Source organism: Monodelphis domestica, chromosome 4 (genome assembly GCF_027887165.1).
Source record: "Monodelphis domestica isolate mMonDom1 chromosome 4, mMonDom1.pri, whole genome shotgun sequence".
Taxonomy (NCBI): Eukaryota; Metazoa; Chordata; class Mammalia; order Didelphimorphia; family Didelphidae; genus Monodelphis; species Monodelphis domestica.
Window position 1 is genome coordinate 418604642 of NC_077230.1, and position 22125 is coordinate 418626766.

Sequence of the window (22125 nt, forward strand, 5' to 3'; positions counted from 1 at the left end):
GTCTCCCCGATGTGGCCCTTCCCTCCAATGGGACCCCGCGCTAACCTCCAGCAAGCCCTGCCCACATCCTCTGACGGTGTGCCCCGGAGCTCCTTTTCCTGACATCACGAGGCCAGCCGGGGGGCCGCCGGTTTCTTGTTTCTCACCCCGCTTCCCGGTGCTGGGCCACAGGCTGAAGAGCCTGCCCCTGGGGGTGCTCAGGTGGAATCCTCGGGGCCCGTCGGCCCTCTGTCTCATCTGCCAAAGATGGCTGTGGTTCGGTGGCGTCCGACTCTTTGTGACTGACTCCATTTGGGGTTTTCTGGGCAGACACTGGAGTGGTTGGCCATTTCCTTCTCCGGCTCATCTCACAAATGAGGAAACTGAGGCAGACAGTGAGTAAGGGACTTGCTCCATCACAGCAAGAGGCCAGACTGAACTCCCGAAGCTTTAGGAGAAAAAGCGCCATTTTGTGCATGAACCAAAGCCTCCAAACAGCGAATCACTTCGCCGGGGACGCCGGGGGTGAGACTTCCCATCTTTGAGGGCTGCTTCTCGCTCTCTGCCTTCCCTCACCCCTACGATCAGCTCTTCCAAGACGATCCGGCCACTGGGGGCTCTGGACGGGACGCTTGGGAGGAGACCCGAAGCTGACATTGTGCACAAACACAAACTTGCTTTTTTAAATAATCCGCATACGACGAATACTGTGGAATCCTGGGACGCTGTCCATCGCCCAGTCAAGGATGTGAAGGCAAACACGCGCTTTGCTCCGGATTATCCCTACAAATAACTTCCTGCCTGCAATACGTGAGTGGACAACACTCAAACACCTGAAGGAGACAGGCAGGTAGACATCTTTTTAACCCTTATTTTCTGTCCCGATAACAAATCGAAGACAGCAGGGGGTGAGGTGACTTGCCCAGGGTCACACAGCTGGGAAGTGTCTGAGGCCACATTTGAACCCAGGGCCTCGGGACGCCAGGCCTGGCTCTCTATCTAGAAGGCAGACACTGACAGAAGGTAGCTGTTGACGTGGCCGTTGGCATTTCACGGTCCTTGGGAAGCCAATCCTCCGACGAGCCCGGCCTCTCAGCACCTTCGTTACGTCTCTTCTACGTACGCTTGGCCCGAGCTAGCTGCTTCTCGCGTTGGGCTCGTGTTCACGCCCCAGGCTCAGGAGCGGCTTGTGGGCCTGCTGCTGGGCCTGCGGATTTTCCTCCTTCAATCCCGAGTTCCTTCAGCCTGGCGCGGGCTCTTCCAGGCTCTGCCCTCTGAGGCCCCGGGGCGAGGCGAGATTCTGCCAGCACACCCTTGCCTGGGCGCCATCCCTTCTCTCCCGGGCCTCTGAGAACCTCTCTTCCTTCAGCACCCAGCGCAAGGCATCCCTTCCCCGCAAGGCTTTCCTGCTCTACCATTTGCTCTTTCTACGGGGTCTCCTCAGCTACGGCCGGCCTTGTGGGTCCCCCCGGACAACGTGAGCCCCCCGTGAGCAAGGACGGGCCTTGTTGGAATTCCCAGGACCGAGCGCCCCGCCTGGCACGCGCTAGGGGCCTAATGAGCGCGTGCGGGGTCTGCCTTGCCGCCACACATAGAGCTCTCCTGCTTCCCCTGCCTCCTCCCTCCTGCGAGGCCACGACTCTGTGAGGGCGGCGTCTGCGTGGCTGGGGAGGAGCGAGACCCCGTGGGGGCTGCTGTGGGATGCCACTGCCGGGCCCGAACCAAGCAGAGGCTGGAGCGGCACGCGCGGCCTCAGGAGAGCCCTTTTCTCTCTAGGCTGAGGTTTCGCCGTCTGTAGAACGAAGACCCTTGCCCTGCCTGCCTCATCTTTGTGGAGGGAACTGTGAGGACGCTGTGAAAGGGCTTTGGAGACCAGAAAACGATGGGACAACCGACATTGTCGTGGTGGTCAGCTCCACCGGAAATGTCCCCCCCCAAGCCTGTCCACCTGCCCCCCTCTTTGCCTTCGTAGAGCCAGCTGTGCCCGGCTCCAGCCCAGCCACTGGCCTCTCCTGCCAGCCCCAACCAGACCTCCATCAGCAAAGCAGGGGGAAAGGCACACACATCCAAGAGGCCACCAAAGAAACCTGGAAAGGGGCCAGCGAGGTGGCTCGGTGGATGGAGGGCCAGGCCTGAAGACGGGAGGTCCTGGGTTCAAATCTGGCCTCAGACCCTTCCTAGCTGGGTGGCCCTGGCCAAGTCACTTCACCCCGCCGCCTAGCGCTTACCGCTCTCTGCTTGCACACAATCCACAGTACCGATTCTGAGAGGACGGCGAGGCTTTAAAAGGAAAAAAGAAAGAGACCCGAAGGTCGGAGGCTTACTTCTTGGGGTCAGAGAAGGCCAGCGGCCTGGGTGGGGGGGGCTCCTCCGCTCTCTTCCATCCCGTGGGGTACTTGTTCCGGACAGGCTGTTTGGAGAAGAAGGACTTGGGGACCGAGGCAGACAGCTGGGGGGCCCTGGGGTTCTCCAAGGCTGGCGTTCTGTAAACCTGAGCGGGGTAGGCGGCTCGGGAGCTCACGTTACTGAAAACAAAGGACACAAATTGGAATCAAACTCGACAAGCCACATTCCCCGCGAAGCTCGAGCCGGTGCCCTCCGCCCATTTCCAGGGCAGCCCCAAAGCGTTTCCTTGTTCCAGGGCTGCCCCCATCACTGAAGGGACGCCAGGGACTACGTCTGCCCGGGCGGCTTCGTGGCGCCACGGCGCCAGCCCCAGGAAGGAAGACCCGAGATCCGTCCTCACCCCCACAATCACTGGCCGTGGGGCCTCGGGCAGTCACTTCCCCTCAGTTCCTGCATCTCCAAAATGGGGATAACCATCGCGCCTCCCTTCCAGAGACCATCTACATGAGGCCTCCCTAACACTAGCCCAACCCCATTCCTGTGGCCTCCCCTCTCTGCTCCGCCTCAACCTGCCAGTGTGAAAGAGAAGGAGCTCCCTACGGTCCCCCAGAGGGCCCAGCCTGTCTTCCATCAGGCCTCTGGATGTGGCCTTCGGAGCCCCAGTGCCTGGAGACTGGTCCCGGGCTCCTTCTGAGGGTGGGCTCCCACAGCCCCCCAAAACAGTCTCCATTGGCCAGGCAGGGAGCCCAGGCCTCCTGGCTCCGACCACGGGCTCGGAGACCCCAGAGGGTAGGAGGTGGGCCGCAAACCTCCTCGAGCTCTCCTGGGACCCCGAGTGGGGGCCATTCACCTCCTTTCTCTGCAGCGGGAGAATCCCCAGTGGAGGCAGCAAACCCCCAAAAGGGAGCGTGTCCTCGGCTTCCGAATCAGTGGAGAAAGGCTCCTGCCACCAAGACATTCCCAGGCCCTCGGCCAAGCCCCACAGAGCCCTCACAACGCCTTCAGCTCGGCGTCTTCATTCTTGTGCCGGGGCCGGAGGCCTGGCCAGGCGCAGAGAGCGAGCTCGCCGGCGGGCACAGCCGCCGCCGCCGCCTCCGGGCTTCAGAAGTCTACAGAGCACAGTTGAGGCCACAGGCACAGGGCACGGCCTGGGAGAGGGGCAGAGGCACAGACCTGCTTCCAGGCAGATGCCCACTCAATGGGCACAGACTAGAGCAAGGCTGCCCACCGCGGCGGGTCCCCACCAGCACGCTGGGCGTCTCTGGGGAGGCCAGAGCAGCTGCTCGGCCGGCCCGTGCCGACCCTCCCTCTCGTCCTGTTCGCTCCTCCCGCACGCGTCTGGCGGGACACCCGTAGCGTTTATTCTTCTGACGCTGGTCTGGTCCACGGTGTGCGGCCACGTGGCGGCCGCCGGCAGGGGCTCCTCACCCCGCTGCTGTGAGGCCTCACTCGGATCTGGAACCAAAGGGTTGCTTCGCAGGGACGGGTTTTCCGGGGCCCTCAGAGAGCACCCCATTGTACTCGGTGCTTCCCTGGCACAGGCGCTGACCCCACGGCTCGCGGCCTCACCCCTGGCCCAGGAGGAGTCTGACCTTGGCTGAGCTGGGCAGGCCTCGGCTCTGCGAGTCTGGGGTCTTCGCCACGTCACGGGCTCTCCAAGAGACGGTGCCGTGGCTGTGGGACCCTGCCGCTGAGGCACTAACCTGGGCCCTCTGGCCTGCCCCCACCGGCAGCTGGCGGCGCACCTCCTGGGCCCGTGCAGCCTTGGCATCAGAGGAGAAAGAAGCCGTAGCTCGCTGCCTGCTCTCACACTGACCTGCTCCAGGCTTCTCTGGGGGAGGCTGGCGGCGGCTGCCACGGTGGGCAAGGATGGGGGGAGCCTCAGTCCCGGGGGCCAGCGGCCTCGAAGCCTCCGAGGTAGCTGGGGCCACGCCGGCCTCTGGGAGGGTTCACCAGAGCACGGGTCCAGCTGGCGACAGGCACACTGGCACTTCTCTGACACAAGCAGGCCACGTGGAGGCCTTGTCCAGGGGACCTGACGTGGCCCAAGGACTGCCCGGAATTATGGCCGACAGAGAGGAGCTCCAGGCACAGGCGTGTGACCTGGGCAAATACCAGGGGGCTGGAGAGGGTGGGAGAGGGGCAGAGAGAGAGAGAAGGAGCCCCCGGAGGCCAGGGCAGAGCAGGGCCCGAGTGTCGGCTGCTGGGGGAAGGGAGTGGGCATCAGTCAGGGAGCACAGGCCACTTTGCTCCTGCTAGGAAAGGGCACTCGCCACAGGATGCCAGAGGTGGGCAGAGGCGGCTCTCCGAGGCAAGCCCCTCCCCATCTGCCTCGTAAAGTGGGACAACGGTGGTGCCTCCCTCCTGGGGCTGCCATTAGCCCCTGAGGAACCCATCTGTGGGGCGTGCCCTGGCAATGCCAGGCGAGATCTGACTGTGCCACTCCCTGGCTTTGAAACTCTCTGTCCTTGGACCTGGCTGTGTGCCTGCTCCCCGGACCCCCGACTCATCTGGGCTGCTTCTTGCCCAGCCCCCCACGTCACCCCTCAGCCTGGCACCCCCGGGCAGGGCACTCTTCAGCCCGGCCAGCCTGACTCAGTCAGCCAGGTCAGAGGCAGCCCTCAGGGAAGGGGTCTTCCTTACTTTCCCCCCACCCAGAAGGGCTAAGGAAGGGGCAGGCCTGGCTCAGCAGCGGGAGGAGGCTGCCGCTAGGTGGCGCCCGTGCCCCGTCTCTGGTTCCCAGACAATCGGGTCACAGTAGCGGGGGAGCTCAGGGCTAGAGAAGGGGAGCAAGCCCTGGGGGTCACGGGCCGCCCCTCCCCTCCCTGCTCTGCGGCTTCCCCTGCCCCCTCAGGCCTCGGGGAGAACCAGGCTGGTCAGGCCCCAGCGGAGGCTCCTTTTCTGGGAAGGGCAGCAGGACTGCCAGGCAGGAGGCAGGGGATGCTCCCATTGACCGGGCCCGGAGCCCCCGACCCCCCCAGCGCCCGGGGTGTCCCGAGGGTCCCGCCTGACTCCCGCACCTGGGCTGCTTCAGCAGCTCGTGGCTGCTCCCGGTGGGCCCTGAGGGGGTGCCCGAGCTGGCCGAGTACAGTTTGGGCCGGTAGCCTTTGGCCTGACCTCCGGCCGGCGGAGCCTCCCGGCGCTTGTCCCCGAGCCGCCCCCCGGCCTCGTGGCCGCCGTAGGCGGGCTTCTGCAGTTTGGGAGGCCGCGACGTCTTGGCCGGGGGCAGGCCGCCGGGGCTGGCGGTGCAGACGGTGGTCTCGATGCCGCTGTCGCTCGAGCCGCCCTTGGACAGGGGGTCCTGCTCGGCCTCCAGGGCGTCCAGGCCGTCAAACCAGCGCTCGTCGCTGTGGCTGCTGGACGCGTTGCTGGACAGCGTGTTGCTGCTGGAATGGCTCGAGTACTGAGGCTCGCCCTGGGAACACAAAAGCGGGTCACAGGGCTGCGCCGAGGCATGGCTCTCCCCGGCCGGAGCCAGCCCGGGCCCTGGGCTCAGGAGTCACCAAGAGCTCGCCGGGACGCTCAACGCTGGGTTTTCCCAAGACCAGCATCCTCCTCCCGGCACTGGACCACATCCACCCACCCGGGGCGCCGTCCGTGCCTCAGGCGCCTCCTCCTGGTGTGGCCAGGGCGACCCCTGACCCCTCTGGGCCGGCCTCAGTCTCCCCGTCTGTGGGAGCTGACCAGGCCGTGTCCCGGGAGCTCCCTCCTCCCCCTGAAGTCACCCTCCTTCACCCCCGTCTCGCATCCCGGCCTCCAGCAGCCTCCTCCCTCCGGCCCAGCGGCTCTCTCCCTCCCCCTCCCTCTGACCGCTGCTTCGGTCCCCCGTCCCGGGCCTCTTCTCCCCCCATCCCGCTTCACGCCGTGACCTCACCAGCTCCCACAGTTCAGGCCAGGCCTCAGACGTCGCCGGCCCTAACCTCCGGCCCCGAGGGTCACGCGGGGTGTCCAGGGCCACCCCCCGACACCCATCCTGTCCCAGAGCTCGCGAGCTTTCCCTGCACCCTCCCCACCCCCGGAGAGGGCAATGCCATCCTGCCAGCCCCTAACCCGGGCGGGGGGCTTCCTGGTGTCGCCCTCTCCCGCCCTCCAGAGCCAGTCTGTTGGATGGGCTGATCTGACCTTTTGTACCGTCCCTTGTAAGCGCCCCGACGCTGGCACCCCAGGAGCAGACCCGCATCTTCTCGGTAATGGGGGTGTGCCTGCCTTCCCCCTCTGGCCCATCCCCCGGCGGGGGGGGTCTGTAGCACCCCGCCATTCATTCAACTGCCCACTGCCTGCAGAATCCCCCAAACCCTGTTTGGCCCTCGTGGCCCCCCCTTCTTTCCGGCCTTCTCCCGCCGGGTTCCGTCCGCGGACTCTGGCTGGTCCTCGTTAGCGGGAGGCACAAGGGCCCACGCGTGGAGGGCTCAGGCCGCGCCCCCCCTTCGGGGCCCTGCGGCGCCCACACCGGCGCTGCACCTGCAGAGGCTCCCGGGGAGGAGCGCGCGACGCCGTTCTGGCCCCAAACTGGCCGAGGTCGCCCCTCCTTCCCACCAACCCCGTGACGAGCGCCCACGTGGGCGGGCCCCGCTGGACGCCTTTCATCCCCTGCCCTTGGGGACTCCCCTCCAACCGCCCCCCGAGCCCGGAGCAGGAGAGAGCATCTCCCACCGCACGCCGGGGACGGGACCCCCCAAAGGAAGGTGGGGCAGCTCCAGCACGAGCGACCCCAAGCGGGACCGTCGGGGAGGTTCCCCAAAGGATGCGACGGCGGACATTTGCCAAGCGCTGCCCACGGGACCTCGGCTCCCTTGACGCTCACAAGAAACCAGCGACATCCGTGCCAAAGGAACCCCGTGTTACACACAAAGCAACTGAGGTAGAAGCTTGCCCATCCAGCGAACAAGCACCAGAGGCAGGATTTGAACTCGGGTCTTCCTGCCTCCAAGCACAGTGCTCTGCTCACTGTGCCCCGTCGTGGCCTTGGCCAGGTCCTGGAGGAGCCTCTACTGGACTGAAATCCAGCTGGCTCAAGGAGGGGGAGTCCTGGGTGTGGAATGGGGCGGCCTTGGGCCTCCCACCTCTGTCTTCCCATCTGCAGAATGGGGACTACAAGCCACGATAAACCCCAAACACGAGAGCCCCGTGAGGGCAGCTCTTCCTCTCCCCCGCCCTCTTCTCTGCCTATCTGTCTGTCTGTCTGTCTGCCCCCTCCCCCCCCATCTCCCTTTACCTTCCACCTTAGAATCAATGCTGTGTATTAGTACTAAGGCGAAGAGCAAAAAGGGCCAGGCAATGGGGGTAAGTGACTTGTCCTGGGTCACGCAGCTAGAAAGTGTCTGAGTCCAAATTTGAACTCAGGACTCGTTTCCAAGTCTGGCTCTCAGTCTACTGAGCCACAGAGCAGCTCTTTCAAGCCAAGATCATAGGGACCATAAGATGCCTCAGTGTTCCTGGCCAGGTAATGGGTTCTTGATGATTACCAGAGGTTACCAATACGTGTCTGTGTATAGCTTTGCCATCTCCTGGGTCCTTGCTCAGCCAGTATCTTAGCAGATCTCCTGGAAGCCCCGCCACGTGGTCAGGCCTGGGAGCCCCTTTTACAGAGGAGGAAACTGAGGCCGAGAGGAGGAGGGAGGCAGCCAAAGTCCCACCCCGAGAGCTGGGACTAGAACCCAGGTCTGACTCATTTCATGCTCCTTTCATTTCCTCCGCAGGGGGTCGCCCCCGCGTAGTCCCCCAAGGAGATCTAACGCTTGGGCCGCTCAGGAACTGTGATGGAAAGAACAACGCTACTGTGGCTGGAGGCTGCGGGGTGCCCCTCCCCGGGTGGCCGGCCTCTCCCGGCTGACCACGAGGGCCGGGGAGCCAGGCACGGCCACGGGCCCCGCGTCCCTGAGCGCGGGGCCTCCTTGGCGGCCCAGCACGGGCGGCCGACGGACGAGGGCCCTCTACGTGCTGGGAGCCGCGTCCTGCACGAGCGCGGGCAGCACCAGATGACCAGCTTCAGGAAGGCCGAGGGGGCCCCTCCGCCCACAAGCGCGGGTCCCCGGTCTAGGAGAGAAAGCCCCCAGGGGCCCCTTCCCAGCCCAGCTCCCCATCGACTCTCCGCAGGACTCTCGGCGATGGATCCGCGCCTGCTCAGAGGGGCTTAGCTTTGGGTGAAACCGGAGGACCACCAAGAGGCCCAAGTCCCCCGGGGCCCCTCCTGCCCCTCTCCAGAGCACGGGGCTGAAGGGACTCCAGGGGTTCGAGCCTGGGCTCTTCATTTTTCACCTGAGGAAACTGAGGAAGGGGTGTGTGCCCACGGGGCACAGGATTGGAACTCGGGCCCTCCGACTCCGCAGCCAACCCTCTTCCCCACGGGACACAAGGTGAGGGCGAACACAAAGGCGCACACACAAGGGGTCCCACGCAGGCGGGCAGGGAGGGATGGCGCTGACTCACTCTGGAATGCCTGTTGGGGGAATCTTTGCCTGCCATGTCTTGTCTGCTGACGTGTCGGCTCCCGCTGTTTCCACCCATGGCCGAGAGGCGGGACTGGGACGGCACGTGCCACAGGGGCTCTGAAACAAGGAGAACTTTGTGTTACCGGGGTCCCTGCCCCAATGGCCCACCTGGAGGAGGAGACTCTGGTGCCACGCCCCCTCCCAGGGTCCCCGATTCTCTTCGGCTCTGAGAGTCCTCTCTGGGCCCCTTCCAAGTTTTCCCTAATCGCTTTCACGGTTCAGAGGCCCATCAGCTGCCACGGGTGGGGGGGAACCCCGTGTTCATCTGTTTGAACAAGACTATGAAGCGAAAGGCCTCCAGAGCCCCGAGGGATGCAGGCAACATTTGGGAAATGACTCTTCGCCTACAAAATCAATCCTGTTTCTTCTGCGGCACACTAGAGTTTGCTGCCCTTTAAAAACACATTTTTAGTGTTCCCTTTAGTTCTGCCATCAGCTCCTCTTCTCCCCTATTCCTCCACCTCCCTCTGCCCCAAGAGCTGTTCTTTCCAAGGGAGCTCGAGGAAGAGAAAAAGAAAAGAAAGTTCTGCAAAACAAAAAGCACATAAAAAACTCTACTCCCAATTTATGTCCCTTCATATTGAATTGGGGGAGCAGGAAGAGGGGACTGGTGCTCCATCCACCCAAACCCCTCCTTCTTCACACTGAAAACAGGGTAAAGCGTTGGGCCGAGGCTACAGAGGAAATGTTTTTCCCCTGAACCGGGCCTGTGATTTTATCAGTTATAGGAAATGAGCTCAGCACTAAACCTTTGAGGCTCCTCAGAACCTTAAGGTTGCCCGGGGCATTGGGAGGGCAAGTGACTAGTCTGGGCTCACACAAAGCCTCTGTGTGTGTGTGTGTGTGGAGGGACAAGAGGAGGAAAAGAGAAGGGGGAAGGCAGAAGAAAGAGGGAAAAGGGAGAGAGAAGAGAGGCCAGCGGCACTGCCCCTTGGGTTCTTGGCTCCAAGCCCAGCACTCTTCCATTGCTATGGTGTCGAGGGTCCCTTCTAACTCTAAGGAGCCCCCGCTCTGACTTGCCACCACCCATGTGAGAGGCCTTGAATGTCCCAAGGGGCAGACCTTACAGTGAGCACCAGGAGCCCCCCATTCTTGGCCACTTCTGTCTCGCCTTGATGAGTGAATGTCACACCAGCCTTATGAATGGTCAGACCTGGCCAGTCTCCTGGCATTTGCCCGAGACTAGCCTGGCGTAGGAATCCTGACATTATAAAAAGGGTCTCAATGGAGCCTCACAAGGGTCCTGGGAGACAGGTGTTCTTAGGACCCCCATTTTACATGCGAGGACACTCAAATTCAGGTGGGGTTCGTCATGGAACAAGTCAGTGCTAGATAAGGCTGAGATCTGACCTTGGATCTTTGGACTTGGAGGCCATGATGGTGATGTAGAGACAAAAGCTTAAAGTCCTGCAGACGGGAGCCACTTCCTGCCCCCTCCCACCTCTGTGTATGTGTCCCCGCCTTTGGGGGGGGAGGCAGAACACTCATGTTTCTTCTCAATCAGTACAGTACCTGATACCAAGAAGGCCAAGCACTATCATCCTGGTTTTGCAGATAAAAATGCTAAGGCTTGGAGAGGTTTTAATGACTGGCATTCAAGTCTCAGAAGCAGCATTTGAAACCAGGGCTCGGGGTGCCAGACCTGATTCTTTTTGCCCTCTTCCATCTGGGTTAGGCACCAAAGTGGGCAGCACGCTGGCCCTTGTCCAGTCTTGGAACCATTCCCTTCCCTAGCATGCTGAGAATTCCACGATTGTAGAAGAAAAATGTCCTCCTCATCCTGGGAATGTGTCTATCTACAGCCACTGCACAGAAGATGCCAGGCAACAGCCAGGGAGGGCTCAGGTTAAACAGCTGGGAAGACTCAGCACCAGAGGACACCTGCTTCCTGCTTTGGAAGGGGCTTGGCTCTCGGGAAAATTATTAGCCAAGAGCATAGCTCTCTGGAGCTAGGACTCATTCAAATGAAATGGCCTGACGAGGCAGAATATTGCAGTAGAATCGAAAATGAGAGGATTAAAATTCTGCCTCTGCTATTAACCATAACCATTACCCATCAACCTTATGGAGGCGAAGGATGCCTCAGTTTGTTCATCTGTAAAACAAAGGGCTGAATGACCTCCTCTGGTGGTCCTTTCCAGCTCAGGAACCCAGCTGATATCTTGGGCTAACATTTCACGGGCACGGCCAGGTCAGAGAGGCTGCCTGAATCCTATCCCATCTGTTCTTTAGAAACAGTCGCTTTGATCCTTCTTGGTAAGACTAGAGAGGTTCCATATTTCTCCTCTGTTGCCTTCCACCAGCAGAGGGGAGACATTAGGAAGTATAACTAACTGGTCTGCTCAGACGAGCCCGTGGACCTCTTCCTAGAAGCAGCATCAGGAGGGCTGGGTAGAGAGGAATGAACATTAAAAAATAGCTCAGTGAGTCTGCCTTTAGGGCCGGGCACCCTGGCTGGGCCTCATGAAGCCTGTGAGTCAACAGCAATCACATATGGTCCTTCTAGGGTAGAGCAAAGGCCCATCCAATGGCTGCTTACATGGCGGCTCGTCTCGGAGGGAGCAGCATGGAGGATAGAGCAAAGGCCCATCCAATGGCTGCTTACATGGCGGCTCGTCTTGGAGGGAGCAGCATGGAGGATAGAGCAAAGGCCCATCCAATGGCTGCTTACATGGCAGCTCATCTCGGAGGGAGCAGCATGGAGGATAGAGCAAAGGCCCATCCAATGGCTGCTTACATGGCGGCTCATCTTGGAGGGAGCAGCATGGAGGATAGAGCAAAGGTCCATCCAATGGCTGCTTACATGGCGGCTCGTCTTGGAGGGAGCAGCATGGAGGATAGAGCAAAGGCCCATCCAATGGCTGCTTACATGGCGGCTCGTCTTGGAGGGAGCAGCATGGAGGATAGAGCAAAGGCCCATCCAATGGCTGCTTACATGGCGGCTCGTCTCGGAGGGAGCAGCATGGAGGATAGAGCAAAGGCCCATCCAATGGCTGCTTACATGGTTGAGGAAGCAGCATGGACATGGGGCTAAAAGAAGCAGACCAGGCCCAGAGTAAACTTGGCAGGACTACCTGGGCTTGCCATCTGTAGTTAAATGAAGCCTTTGTGAAGAGCAAGGATGAGAAACTGAGATTGGAAAAAGTTGGGGGGGGGCTTGCAAGGGGGACTAATCAATGGGTCCCCAAGACAGAAGGAGACAGTGGTTCCGCAGGCACTTCTGCAGCCCATGACTCGCTTGACTCTTGGAAGCAGGACCCTCGATAAAAACCAGGAGGACAAAGCTCTGAGGGTACACTGTTAGGCACAAGATGACCCCGCATGGCCTCACGCCAGCATCAATGGCTTAAGTGGGAGAAGAGGACTAGACTCCCTTGCCCTCAGTCATGGGATGGAAAGGGGAAGCAGAAGGACCATCCAGCGAAGGAATGGAGTAGAGGAGGGAGATGGCCCTCCTTTCACCCCCCACAGCCAGTTACAGAACACAGCAGGAGCAAACAGTGATCCAAAGGCCACCCCACAGGCCCAGAGTTCTAGATTCTGATTCCTGAGTGATAACCTCGGCTCCCTGCTCTGTAAAATGGAGATAATAATAATAATACTAGCATCCATTTCCCAGGGCTGTCATGTGGATCAAATTTTAAAATGCTAGTTAATTCTAGTGCTGATGATTATTGTTTTATTATTATCCAAAGAGCCCCCAAGAGAACACAAGATAGGGAGGCTGAGGGCAATTCTGGGGGATCCCAGCAGTCCTGGCCTGGTTCTCCCAGCAGATACAGACTCCCAGGCTCTCATCAGTCTGGTATTTACTAAAATGAAGATGAGCACTTCCACTCACAAACATGCCAAGGGAAAGAATGGGTTCAAGGTCTCTACAAAGGGGGTAGCCTGAGATAAGCAGATGAGGACGGACGGCCCAGACTCACACGTCTGGGACAGGCCCTGAGGCCGCTGCCTGCCTTGGTGCTCCCCACCTCCATCACTTCAGACCCACGTTTTCCTGGTGACGCCATGATCTCAGAAGATGACCCCAAGAGCAAGGGGGCCGAGCCATGTCCCAGGACAACTGGCGCTGGAGCAGCTCTTATCAGGACCATGGCGGAGGCGGCGAGGATGGCCCGAGGGCTGCACGAGGTCCCCTAGAGTCTAGAGGAAGGCTGGGCGGAGAACAGTGGCTGGGATGACCAAGAGCTGATGGGTGCCCAGAAGGACCCACCCATGGACTCACACAGCTTTTAGAATCAGAGAAGGGCAATACAATGGCAAGGCCGGGAGCGGCCCTGCACCCTGTGGGGGACGACACAGGGAGATGGACTGGACCAGACACGTATTGTCTCTTGCTGTAAAATAAGAACCGTGGCAAGGCTGTAGCATCCATGCCCACAGTCATGTCCCTGCAGGGACCTGGCCACAGGCAGGCAACCCCCTGGAGATGCCAGGCCCAGTGAGCCCAGGACTTTGATGCCATCATCGGCTGAGACAGCGGGGCCCGCTCTGGGTGACCGCTGCATCAGGAGGCCTTGAGCCTCTTTCAAGCCCTTCCCTAACTCTTCTGGGTGACTGCCAGGATGGGAGGGGCAGGAGCCCATCTCAAGCTCAGACCCGCGAGCTCAGCTGGGCCCAGGACCAGGCTCTGAGCATGAGAAGTGTGCCCGTCTGCAGCACCAGCGGGTGAAGGCTGGGCAGAGCCCCGAGAGCCTTCTCATCACCGGCCACACTGGCCACACGGCCCGCGGCTCTCCCCCAGGGGCACACGTCGCGTCCCCCTCCCTGCCAGCCTGCCTGATGGGATGTGAAATGAGGGCCAAGCACTCCAGTCAGAGATTGCAGGCTCAGGGCAGATGACCCAGGCGGGAAGGCAAGGCCAGCGGGGAGCGGACGCAGCCAGACCGTCCCTGTGCCTGGGAGATGGGGACAGAGCCGGAGGAAGGCCCCTGAGCAGTCTGGGACCCTGCCGGCCTGGGCTGCTAGCCTCAGGTCCAGGGGCTGCTTTTACGAATTCTATTTACGCCCTTACAAACCCGACCGAGAAGGGCCCCTCGGCTGCCCTCGCCTGCCCAGGACAGCAGCGAGGTCGAGGCCCCCGCGGCAGGGTGCAGGACAAGGTCGGCACTGACGGGGGCGGAGGGGTGCACGACGGCACGGCCCACCCGCCAGAGGGAGAGCAGGAGGGCCGGGAGGGCAGGCAGGGGCCACACACGCGGGGGCTGCAGCCGGCCCGTGAAGAGCCCGCTCGAGACTCTCACGTGCCAAGCCCGACAGCGTAAGGGGAGGGGCGGGGACAGAACCCGAGCAGCAGGGCCCAGAACCCGTTTGGGCTCCAAGCCCTGGGGGACAAGCACAGGCAGCTCCCTGCAGCCAGGGAGCGCGAGCAGCCCAAGACGTCAGCGGTGGGGCAAGGCAGGAAGAGCCGTCCCCTCCCACCAGCGGGGGCAGCCCTTCTTCCAAAGGACGGGCACCCGGGCTCCAGGTGGTCCCCGATCTCTGTCTCTGTCTGTCTGTCCCCCCCCTCCCGATAGCAGCCTCCCTAGGATGTCCCGTCCTCTGCCAGCCCCTGTAGGGCAGGCAGCCCGGGGGAGGAGCAGGGCCCCGGCCGGTGCCGCGGGGCATCTCACCTGGCTTCTGCCGCTCCATGGTGCTCTCCTGGCTGGTCAGGCCGCCTGAGGAGGAGTCGCCGCTGGACAGCCCCTCGTGGCCGTAGTGGGGTTCCAGCGGCAGCAGAGGATGCTGAGAGGCTGCATATCTGGGGAGAGAACGGAGAGCGGCTCGCTGGGAGGCCAGGCAGAGCCCAGGAGAGAGCCACCCCCGGCACCGCGCGGCCCGCTATGCTCATTAGCAGGCTTTAAATATACAGGGTTCAGACTCGGGGAGGGGGAGGAGAGCTGCTGGCGAGGGCCGATGAGTAAGATGTGAGATGCACTGTTAGCTGCTTGCCAGGAAGCCAAGCCTGATCCCTGAGCGGAGCCGGGCCGCGGGGAGAGCGAGCGGCCTTCCCTGGTCCTCCCGCCCTCGAGAGGCGGTCCAGAGGGCAGCCCGCCATGTGGGGAGGGTCGGAGGAGATGACCCCCCCTCCCAACCCCACCCCGACACCGTCGGCTGCCCAGGGCAGGCTGGAGGGACAGTGGGGCCACAGCCACTGGGGAGAGGCCCAAGCATCACCAGGACAGCTGCCTCTCTCCAAAAGGTCAGAGGACCCCGGGGTCCGAGGGGGGATTTCTTCCCTGGACAGGAGGCTCCAGAAGGCCGCTGAGATCCTGTCCGGCCCCCAAGGCCTAAGCTGAAGGCTACAAGAGGATGTGCGTGAAGGAGCGGCCTAAAGGGGGTACAAAGGGCCGGAGCCGCTGCCCTGAGGGAGCTCCCTCACTGGCAAGGCCACACCTGGGCAAGGGGTGGAGGCACCTTCTCTGCTGGGCCTCTGGGCTCACGTGCCCACTGGTGCTCCTGACTCCAGGGCTGAGCCACTCTAGCTGCCCAATGGGTGAGGGGCTTTGGGGTTTTTTAACCCTTCCCTTCCGTCTTAAGACTCACTACTGGGTATTGGCTCCCAGGCAGAAGAGCGGTCAGGGCTAGGCAATGGGGGTGAAGTGGCTTGCCCAGGGTCACCCAGCTGGGAAGTGTCTGAGGCCACATTTGAACCCAGGACCTCCCGTCTTTGGGCCTGGCTCTCTCCAATGAATAACTTAGATGCTCCTGATAGGAGTTGAACAACAAATATGTTTATAAATGTATTTCATTGTATTCATTCACAATATTCATTGACTTCCTTCATAATCTTATGTGTGACCCTGGGAAAGCCTCTCTTTTAAGGCAAACCCCTGAACTGTGAAATGGGGCTAACGACAGAACGCAGCTCCCGGGGTCACAGTGAGGATCGAATGAGGTCATCTTCGCAAAGTGTGTCGCCCTGAGCCCAGCACGCTATATAAAGGCTTGTTCCCTTCCCTCCCTTCTCGGGTGGCAGCAGCAGCAGCAGCCTACCACCGACGCCTCTGGGGCCTCCAGCTCTGACATGGCACTCTCCGAAGGCTCTGCCCCACTTCTCTGTCGACATGTAATTTCCCCGAGTGGAACACAAACTCCCGAGCCTGGCCCTGAGGAGGCCCTGACCAGGGGCCTCAAACCCAACGGGAAGACCCATCCGAGCAGCCTGGTGAGGAAGTCAGCAGCTGAGAGAAAAATCTGAGACTCAAAGACTGAGAACGAGTTAGCTCAAAGTTGCCCAGGAAGGACGTGTCAGAGGTGGGATTCGAACTCAGGTCCTCTTGATTCTAGGCCCCCATCCTATGTGGTACCACTCTCTGAAAGAGCTCCACCTCAAGTCAAAAATTATGTCAAATTATGGAAAACAAGCAAGCCTGGTTTGCAAAAGGGGGTATGAGAAGCCTCTCCACCCCACCCCCTTGGCAGGGGCAGGAGGTCCACGAGTGATGCACACAGTTCCTATTTTCAGATTTTTTCAATGCATTGATCAGTTATGCTGATCTCCCCATCTTTTCCTTGTTTGTATTTTAAACAATACTATTTGTTATATAGGATGGCTTTCTGGGAGGGGGAGAAGGAATATGAAAAGAAATTATGGTGATTAAAAAAACCAAAAGGTATCCATGAAAATGTCTTTTTAAAAAGCCTAAACATTGACCCATATTACAGGTGTGTATATGTGTACACACATCTATTTAAAATGCTCACCTTCTCTCTTCAGTTCTAAGTCAGAAGGGCAAGGGCTAGGCAATCGAGGTTAAGTGATTTGCTGGGGTTCCCACAGCTAGGAAGTGTCTGAGGTCCCATTTGAACCCAAGACCTCTGATCTCCGGGCCTGGTGCTCTATCTCTATGACCCTTAGCTGCCCTTGGACACTCTTATTTCAAGAAGCCAAAACCAAAGGGAAATGGGAAGACAGAAAGAATGGACCCAGCTCCATGGGATAGGATCTTCCAAAAGAATAATCCCAGGCACGTCAGAGCCCAAATCCAGAGCTTTTATATTAAAGAAAGATGACTTTGAACTGCCAGAGACAAGAGCTGCAAGTACCAGACCATAGACACCAAGGCAATTTCCATAACCACGGACTGCAAGATACCCATCAGCTTCTGACCAAGAATAACCACCAGAGGAAAAAACGGATTGTTAATAGAGTAGAGGACTTGCAATTTTCCCCAATGAATAGACCAGAGCTGAGCAGGAATTCTGAATTGCAAACCCAAGAGGCCCCAAAAAGCTAGAAAGGGAAAGGTGCCAGAGTTATTGGAAGGTGCTTTAGGATGATGCAGGGCTTTCCTTCTAAAAAGGGTCCCTTCAGAACTTTGATGTCTACAAAGAGGACTGAGAGAGTTAAATGTGAAAAGCAAGAGGACCTAAGGGAGGGACAAACTGATTCTGTTCTGAGTCCTAGGAGAGGAAAGAGACAGCAAGGAAAGGACCGTGCTAATGAGGAACAAGGGGGAGAAACTTGTTCTTTGCCATAGCTGGAGTGGGTAAAAGGACACAAACAGGAAGAAAAGGGAGACAGAAGAGGGCATCTGATGAGCCTCGTTCTCTTCTGAAGCAGATAAAAGGCAGGTGAACATCTACATCTTGGCATAGAGATATACAGGGTTAACAGGCAAATAGACAGGAAGGTGGGGTGTTAAGGGGAACACAATACCGGGGAGAGGGATGCAAGAAAGCAACCTTCCTAATCAGGAAAGGGCATCGAAAAGACAAAGAAAAGCCTGCACATGTAAGGGGCTGCCCACCAGTGTGGGAACCACAGAACACGTGGTACTGAAGCAATGGGACAGGACAGAATTTTGCCATGAAAAATGATGAAAGAGTGTCCTGGGAAGGATGAAGTAACGCAGGGTAAAGCAACCAGAATCCGAGCAGTTTATACAAGGATGATCTGACCAGGAAAGTAGCCTCTGAAGCCTCCAGAAGCAGGACTGACACAGTGGAAGCCGTGTTTCCTGTGGCTGTCGGAGGAAGCACAGCACGATCTCCTTAGAGGTTGATGATGGCCTCTCAGGGCACCGGGACATTCATTTTTAGACATGGCAGCTGTGTGCCTTTGTTGGGTTTGAGGATGGCATATGCCAGGATACTCAGCATAGCAAGGCTGCTGTTCCCAACAGGGGCTTTTCTTCCTTCTCTCCTTTCAGTTTTTAATGGGGGGACAAGATGGGGGCTTGGCAAGAAGGACATGGAAAAAAAGAAGGGCATCAAAACACAAAACTTTTTGGGGGGAAATCCATAGAAGTTCAAAAAGGAAGCCCAAACAGAACAGTTTTAGAAAGTTACATTTAGAAGTTACACTTAAGATCCCCCAGTTTCCTATACCATCTCTCTGACTTTATTCTATGTCTATGGAAAGTAAAAAACCAAAGAGATATGGAAATGGGTGAGGAGTTATTCAGGGGGCAAACATCCTAGCATGGCAGCTGGGTGGTGCAGTGGATAGAGCGCTGGGCTGGAGTCAGGAAGCCCCAAGTTCAAATCTACTCTCAGGTTCCTCCTTGTTGTGTGACCCTGGGCAAGTCACTTCACTGGCGTGTGCCTGAGTTTCCCCAACCATAAAGTGGGGATAACAGCAGTACCTCCCTCCCCGGGTAGGTAGCGTGCAGGATAGCACCTAGCACACAGGCGGCCCTCTAGATAGGCCAGCTGCTGCTGTGGTTGCTCCCCAAGGCAGGGATCAAGCGTGTCCATTCTGTATCTCCCCCAGCATTCACCCCAAGTGCCGAGTCCTCAGAAGGCTCTTCAGAGCTGGGTCCCTCGGAGGGCAGCTGAAGCTACTTTCTAGGTAACTTGGAGGAAAGAAGCTCCAGGGTCTCCAATCCCTACTTGCACAGCTGGAGGGTGGCCGTGCCTGGTGGATGGTCTTCTCCATCCCTGGGCACTGCTTCTGCTCCCTCTTGCCCTGATGCTTGCCTGTCTGCAGTTCAGCCTCCACTCAGCTGCCAGCAACTCCTCCCCTGCCTGCTAAACTCTAGTAGCTCCCGACTGCCTCGAGGACTAAACATAAATCCTCTGGCACCCAAGCCTTTCCCATCCGGCTGTGTGGTTTACAGGCCGTTCCCTGCACAAAAGCGGCCTCTGCGTGGCGGGCTCCCGTGCCCAGAGTTCTCTCCCTCCTCACGTGTCCCTTCCGGCTTCTTTCAAGACTCAGCCCAAATCCTAGCCATGCCTATCGGAGCCTCAAGAGACCAGGCTGTCCTGGAGTCTGCGCCTTTTGGGAAGCGGCTCAGGGGGCAAAGTAGGCAGGACGAGCAGGGGGTCTCACAGACTTTAGAGCGGCCCACGTGCCAGCGTGGGCCTCGCTCTCTCCCTCTGCAGACGGGGGGACCAGACCCTCCTAACTCTGCCCGCCATGGAGTTCTCAAGGGCCAGGAGGGCTAAGGAAAGACTGACGGGGCCCATTGCTCCAGACGATGGATTTGCTCCCTTGCGTCTGGCTTCCACAGACGGGAGAGATGATGTCTCTGACACTTCTCCAACCTCAACCAGGCTCCGGGATCTGGAGCGAAGCCGAGGGACAAATCACGAGCAAGGGGGGACGGACAGACAGACACCGGTGCTCCTGTCTGCCTTGGGCAGGCCAGGAGTCTAGGAGCGGGTTACCGAGTGGGAAGGACCGAAAGGCCGCTGCTGCTTGATGACAGAACCGAAGCTAGCTCCTACCTCTCTGGGGATGGCTTGTAGCGGCAGTAGGCGGAGGCTCCCCCCGAGCCTGGAGCGGAGAAGCTCCCCGAAGGTTGTCGGTAAGGCTGGACTCTGTCCACCCCTGCTGGTGAGGCTGCATAGGGAGTTTCTGGAAAGCTGACGGGCCTGGAACAAGGCAGGAGAAGTTGAGAAGGAGGCAGGGGAGCTCAGGGGGCAGCACATGGGCCGGGTCAGGAGCCCTGGGTTTCCAGCCCTGTTCCACCTCATTTAGCCTCTTGGACCTCAGTTTCCACATCTGTCAGATGGGAAAACAGCACGTGCCTGCCCACTTCCTGAGGCTGCTCCAAGGCTTAGTGGCAGAACGTGCGTATGGTGGGGGGCACAGAGGGCAACACTATGCAAACCCCAGGAGGGTGAAGACAAGGCTCTGCCATCTGGCAGCATCTGCTCTAAAGCTGGGATGACCCCCCGGGATGGCTGGGGCATGCTCCTCCTCATCCTAAAGCAAGCCTGGGGCTCCGAGAACGAGAGACCAGTGACTGGGTCCAGCTCCTGGCGGGCACAGCTGCTTTATGGAAGAGAGGCCCACTGCCAGGCTCTGCAAGGCTCACAAGTGGAGGAACGGTGACCAAGGGGCAAGCGAGGCCCCAGGCAAGAAGAGCGGCCGCCCTGGGCTCCTGGGTCACTCTGCTGCAGGAACGGCGGGAAGCTGCCCCCAAGGCTGCCCTACGTGGGCAGGGTCTGGCCTCTGCCATCTGCCCGGGGCTCAGGGACCACTCACCGTTTGCCGTGCAGCGGCTGGGTTTCCCGGTATGGGACCCCCGGGGTGGGCTTCGGCGGCCGATTGAGTGACTGGGCATGGCCCGTGGTGCCAGGGGCCGCCCACTTGGAGGCCTGCAAGGAGTTGTGGGAAGCAGGCCCGCTCCACTGCCAGGCAGAGCTGCTCCGATACGGGGGCCGGGCCGCCGTGCTCTCCGGCTCGGCCTTAGGCTCCGAGGTATTCATGTCACAGGTCTCTGGCCATCCCCTGCAAAGAGAAATGGGTCGTTTCCTGCCCAGGGAGGCCTGCGGGTGAGCCACTGGGCCTGGCCCAGCCATCCTTCCCTCTCTGGGATGAGTCCGATATGGCTGAACGAGGCCCCGAGCCAACTCCAGAAGCCCTGGCTGGCTCAGGGCTGGGCCCGGGGGAACGGGGACCCCTGCAGCCCAGGCCCAGCCCGGCTCTTAGCAAGGAGGCTCTGGTGGCGCGGGTGACCTAGTTTGCAGGTGGTAACACCACCGGCAGAGAACTAAAAATAGAGCAAGGGAGGGCCCGGCACAACAAGACGCTGTAACAAGGACACCAGCAGCCTTCGTGCAGGGCAGGGGCGGAGATGATCCCAGCGGCCGGCCCTCCGTAGCACCCACTCTGTGCCAGGCAGCGGGCTGCTCGGGTGGCATCCTCACAGGAGAAGGGCTGCTCAGACAACTGTCCAAGGGCAGGGCTCCGTCGGTATCAGTGCGTAAGGCCTAGCAATGGAGGTTAAGTGACTGGCCCACGGTCACTGACAGTGCCTGAGGCCACATTTGAACCCAGGACCTCCCAACTCCAGACGGGGCTCTCTATCCCCTGAGGCACCCGGCTGCCCACTTTGTGGAGTTCTTTAAGGCAGGCAAAGCCTTTTACATAGATTTCCTCATTTTATCTGTTCCACCACCCTGTGGAGTAGGGGCTGTGATGGGGTCTTCCTCCTTGTGGGTCTGGGGCTTTTCTGTCGTGTCTGATTTTTTATGACCCCACGTGGGGTTTTCTTGGCAAAGGTACAAAGGCTTGCCATCTACAGATGGGTAAACTGAGGCCAGGCTCACATAGCAGGTGAGCGTCTGAGGCAAGATCTGAATTCAGATCATCCCGAGCCCAGGCTCCTCTCTGCACTGTTGGTCCCAGCCTAGTTCCTGCCAGCTATTATGATCCCTGCTGTTCCTGCTACCATCATTCTCCTGGTCTGAAGTTGGAAGGGCTCGCTTCGAACCCCAGCTCTGCCTTTCACTGCCTGGGTGACCTGCCTTGGGCAAGTGAGAGGATCTGGCCCCGGTGACCCAAGGAAGTGGAGGAGGGGCCCAGAGAGAATCCCTCTTTGTTCCCCGTCCGGTCTTATCGGACACGTGAACCAGGGGACAAAAGTCACAGGGAAGGGCCCGAGACACCGAGAGCTCTGTTATCGGCTCTGCAAAGGAGGGCCACTGCGTGCTGCCCGGTGAGGCTCAAACCCCCAAAGGCCGAGCGAAACCCCAACCGCCCCGCCAGCCCGGGCAGCACTGAGCCGCCTCCCCTCGACGGGAGCACAAAGCAGCCTTTCTCTAGACACGGGCTGGGCCGGTGCTCAGGGCCGGGCCCAGGACTGCTTCCTCTCCGCAGCCTTGCCAAGGCGAGCCGGCGCGGCCAGAGCGGGGGCTCAGGCTGTCCCTTTGCGGAGGAGAGCCAAGCAGGGCCCACGCGTGTCTGTGCCTGTTTTCAGAGTTGAACAGAAGTAGCACATCACCACACACACGTCTTTGGGTGCCTCAGGGCCAGGCCCAGCAGGCGTGACCTCACACAGCAAGGACCCGTGGCAGCCAGACCCGGGGACGTCCAGGCTGGGCATCACGAGGGGGGCAGAGCCAAGAGAGGGCCCTGCCTGCAGCCCCC

The 22125-nt window shown here is 59.9% G+C and overlaps 1 protein-coding gene across 5 annotated transcripts in view; it reads right to left on the minus strand.

Moving 5' to 3' along the window:
- Nucleotides 1–22125, minus strand: part of SIPA1L3 (signal induced proliferation associated 1 like 3) — a 132213-nt gene that overhangs the window by 8376 nt on the left and 101712 nt on the right. For all 5 annotated transcript variants that reach the window (XM_056796172.1, XM_016422201.2, XM_001366744.4 and 2 more), the window contains 6 exons: nt 20239–20484; nt 19476–19622; nt 14435–14562; nt 8755–8873; nt 5346–5740; nt 2304–2504 (listed from right to left, as the gene is read on the minus strand). In XM_056796172.1, coding sequence (XP_056652150.1) covers nt 2304–2504; nt 5346–5740; nt 8755–8873; nt 14435–14562; nt 19476–19622; nt 20239–20484 — 1236 coding nt within the window. The remainder of the gene's footprint in view (nt 1–2303; nt 2505–5345; nt 5741–8754; nt 8874–14434; nt 14563–19475; nt 19623–20238; nt 20485–22125) is intronic.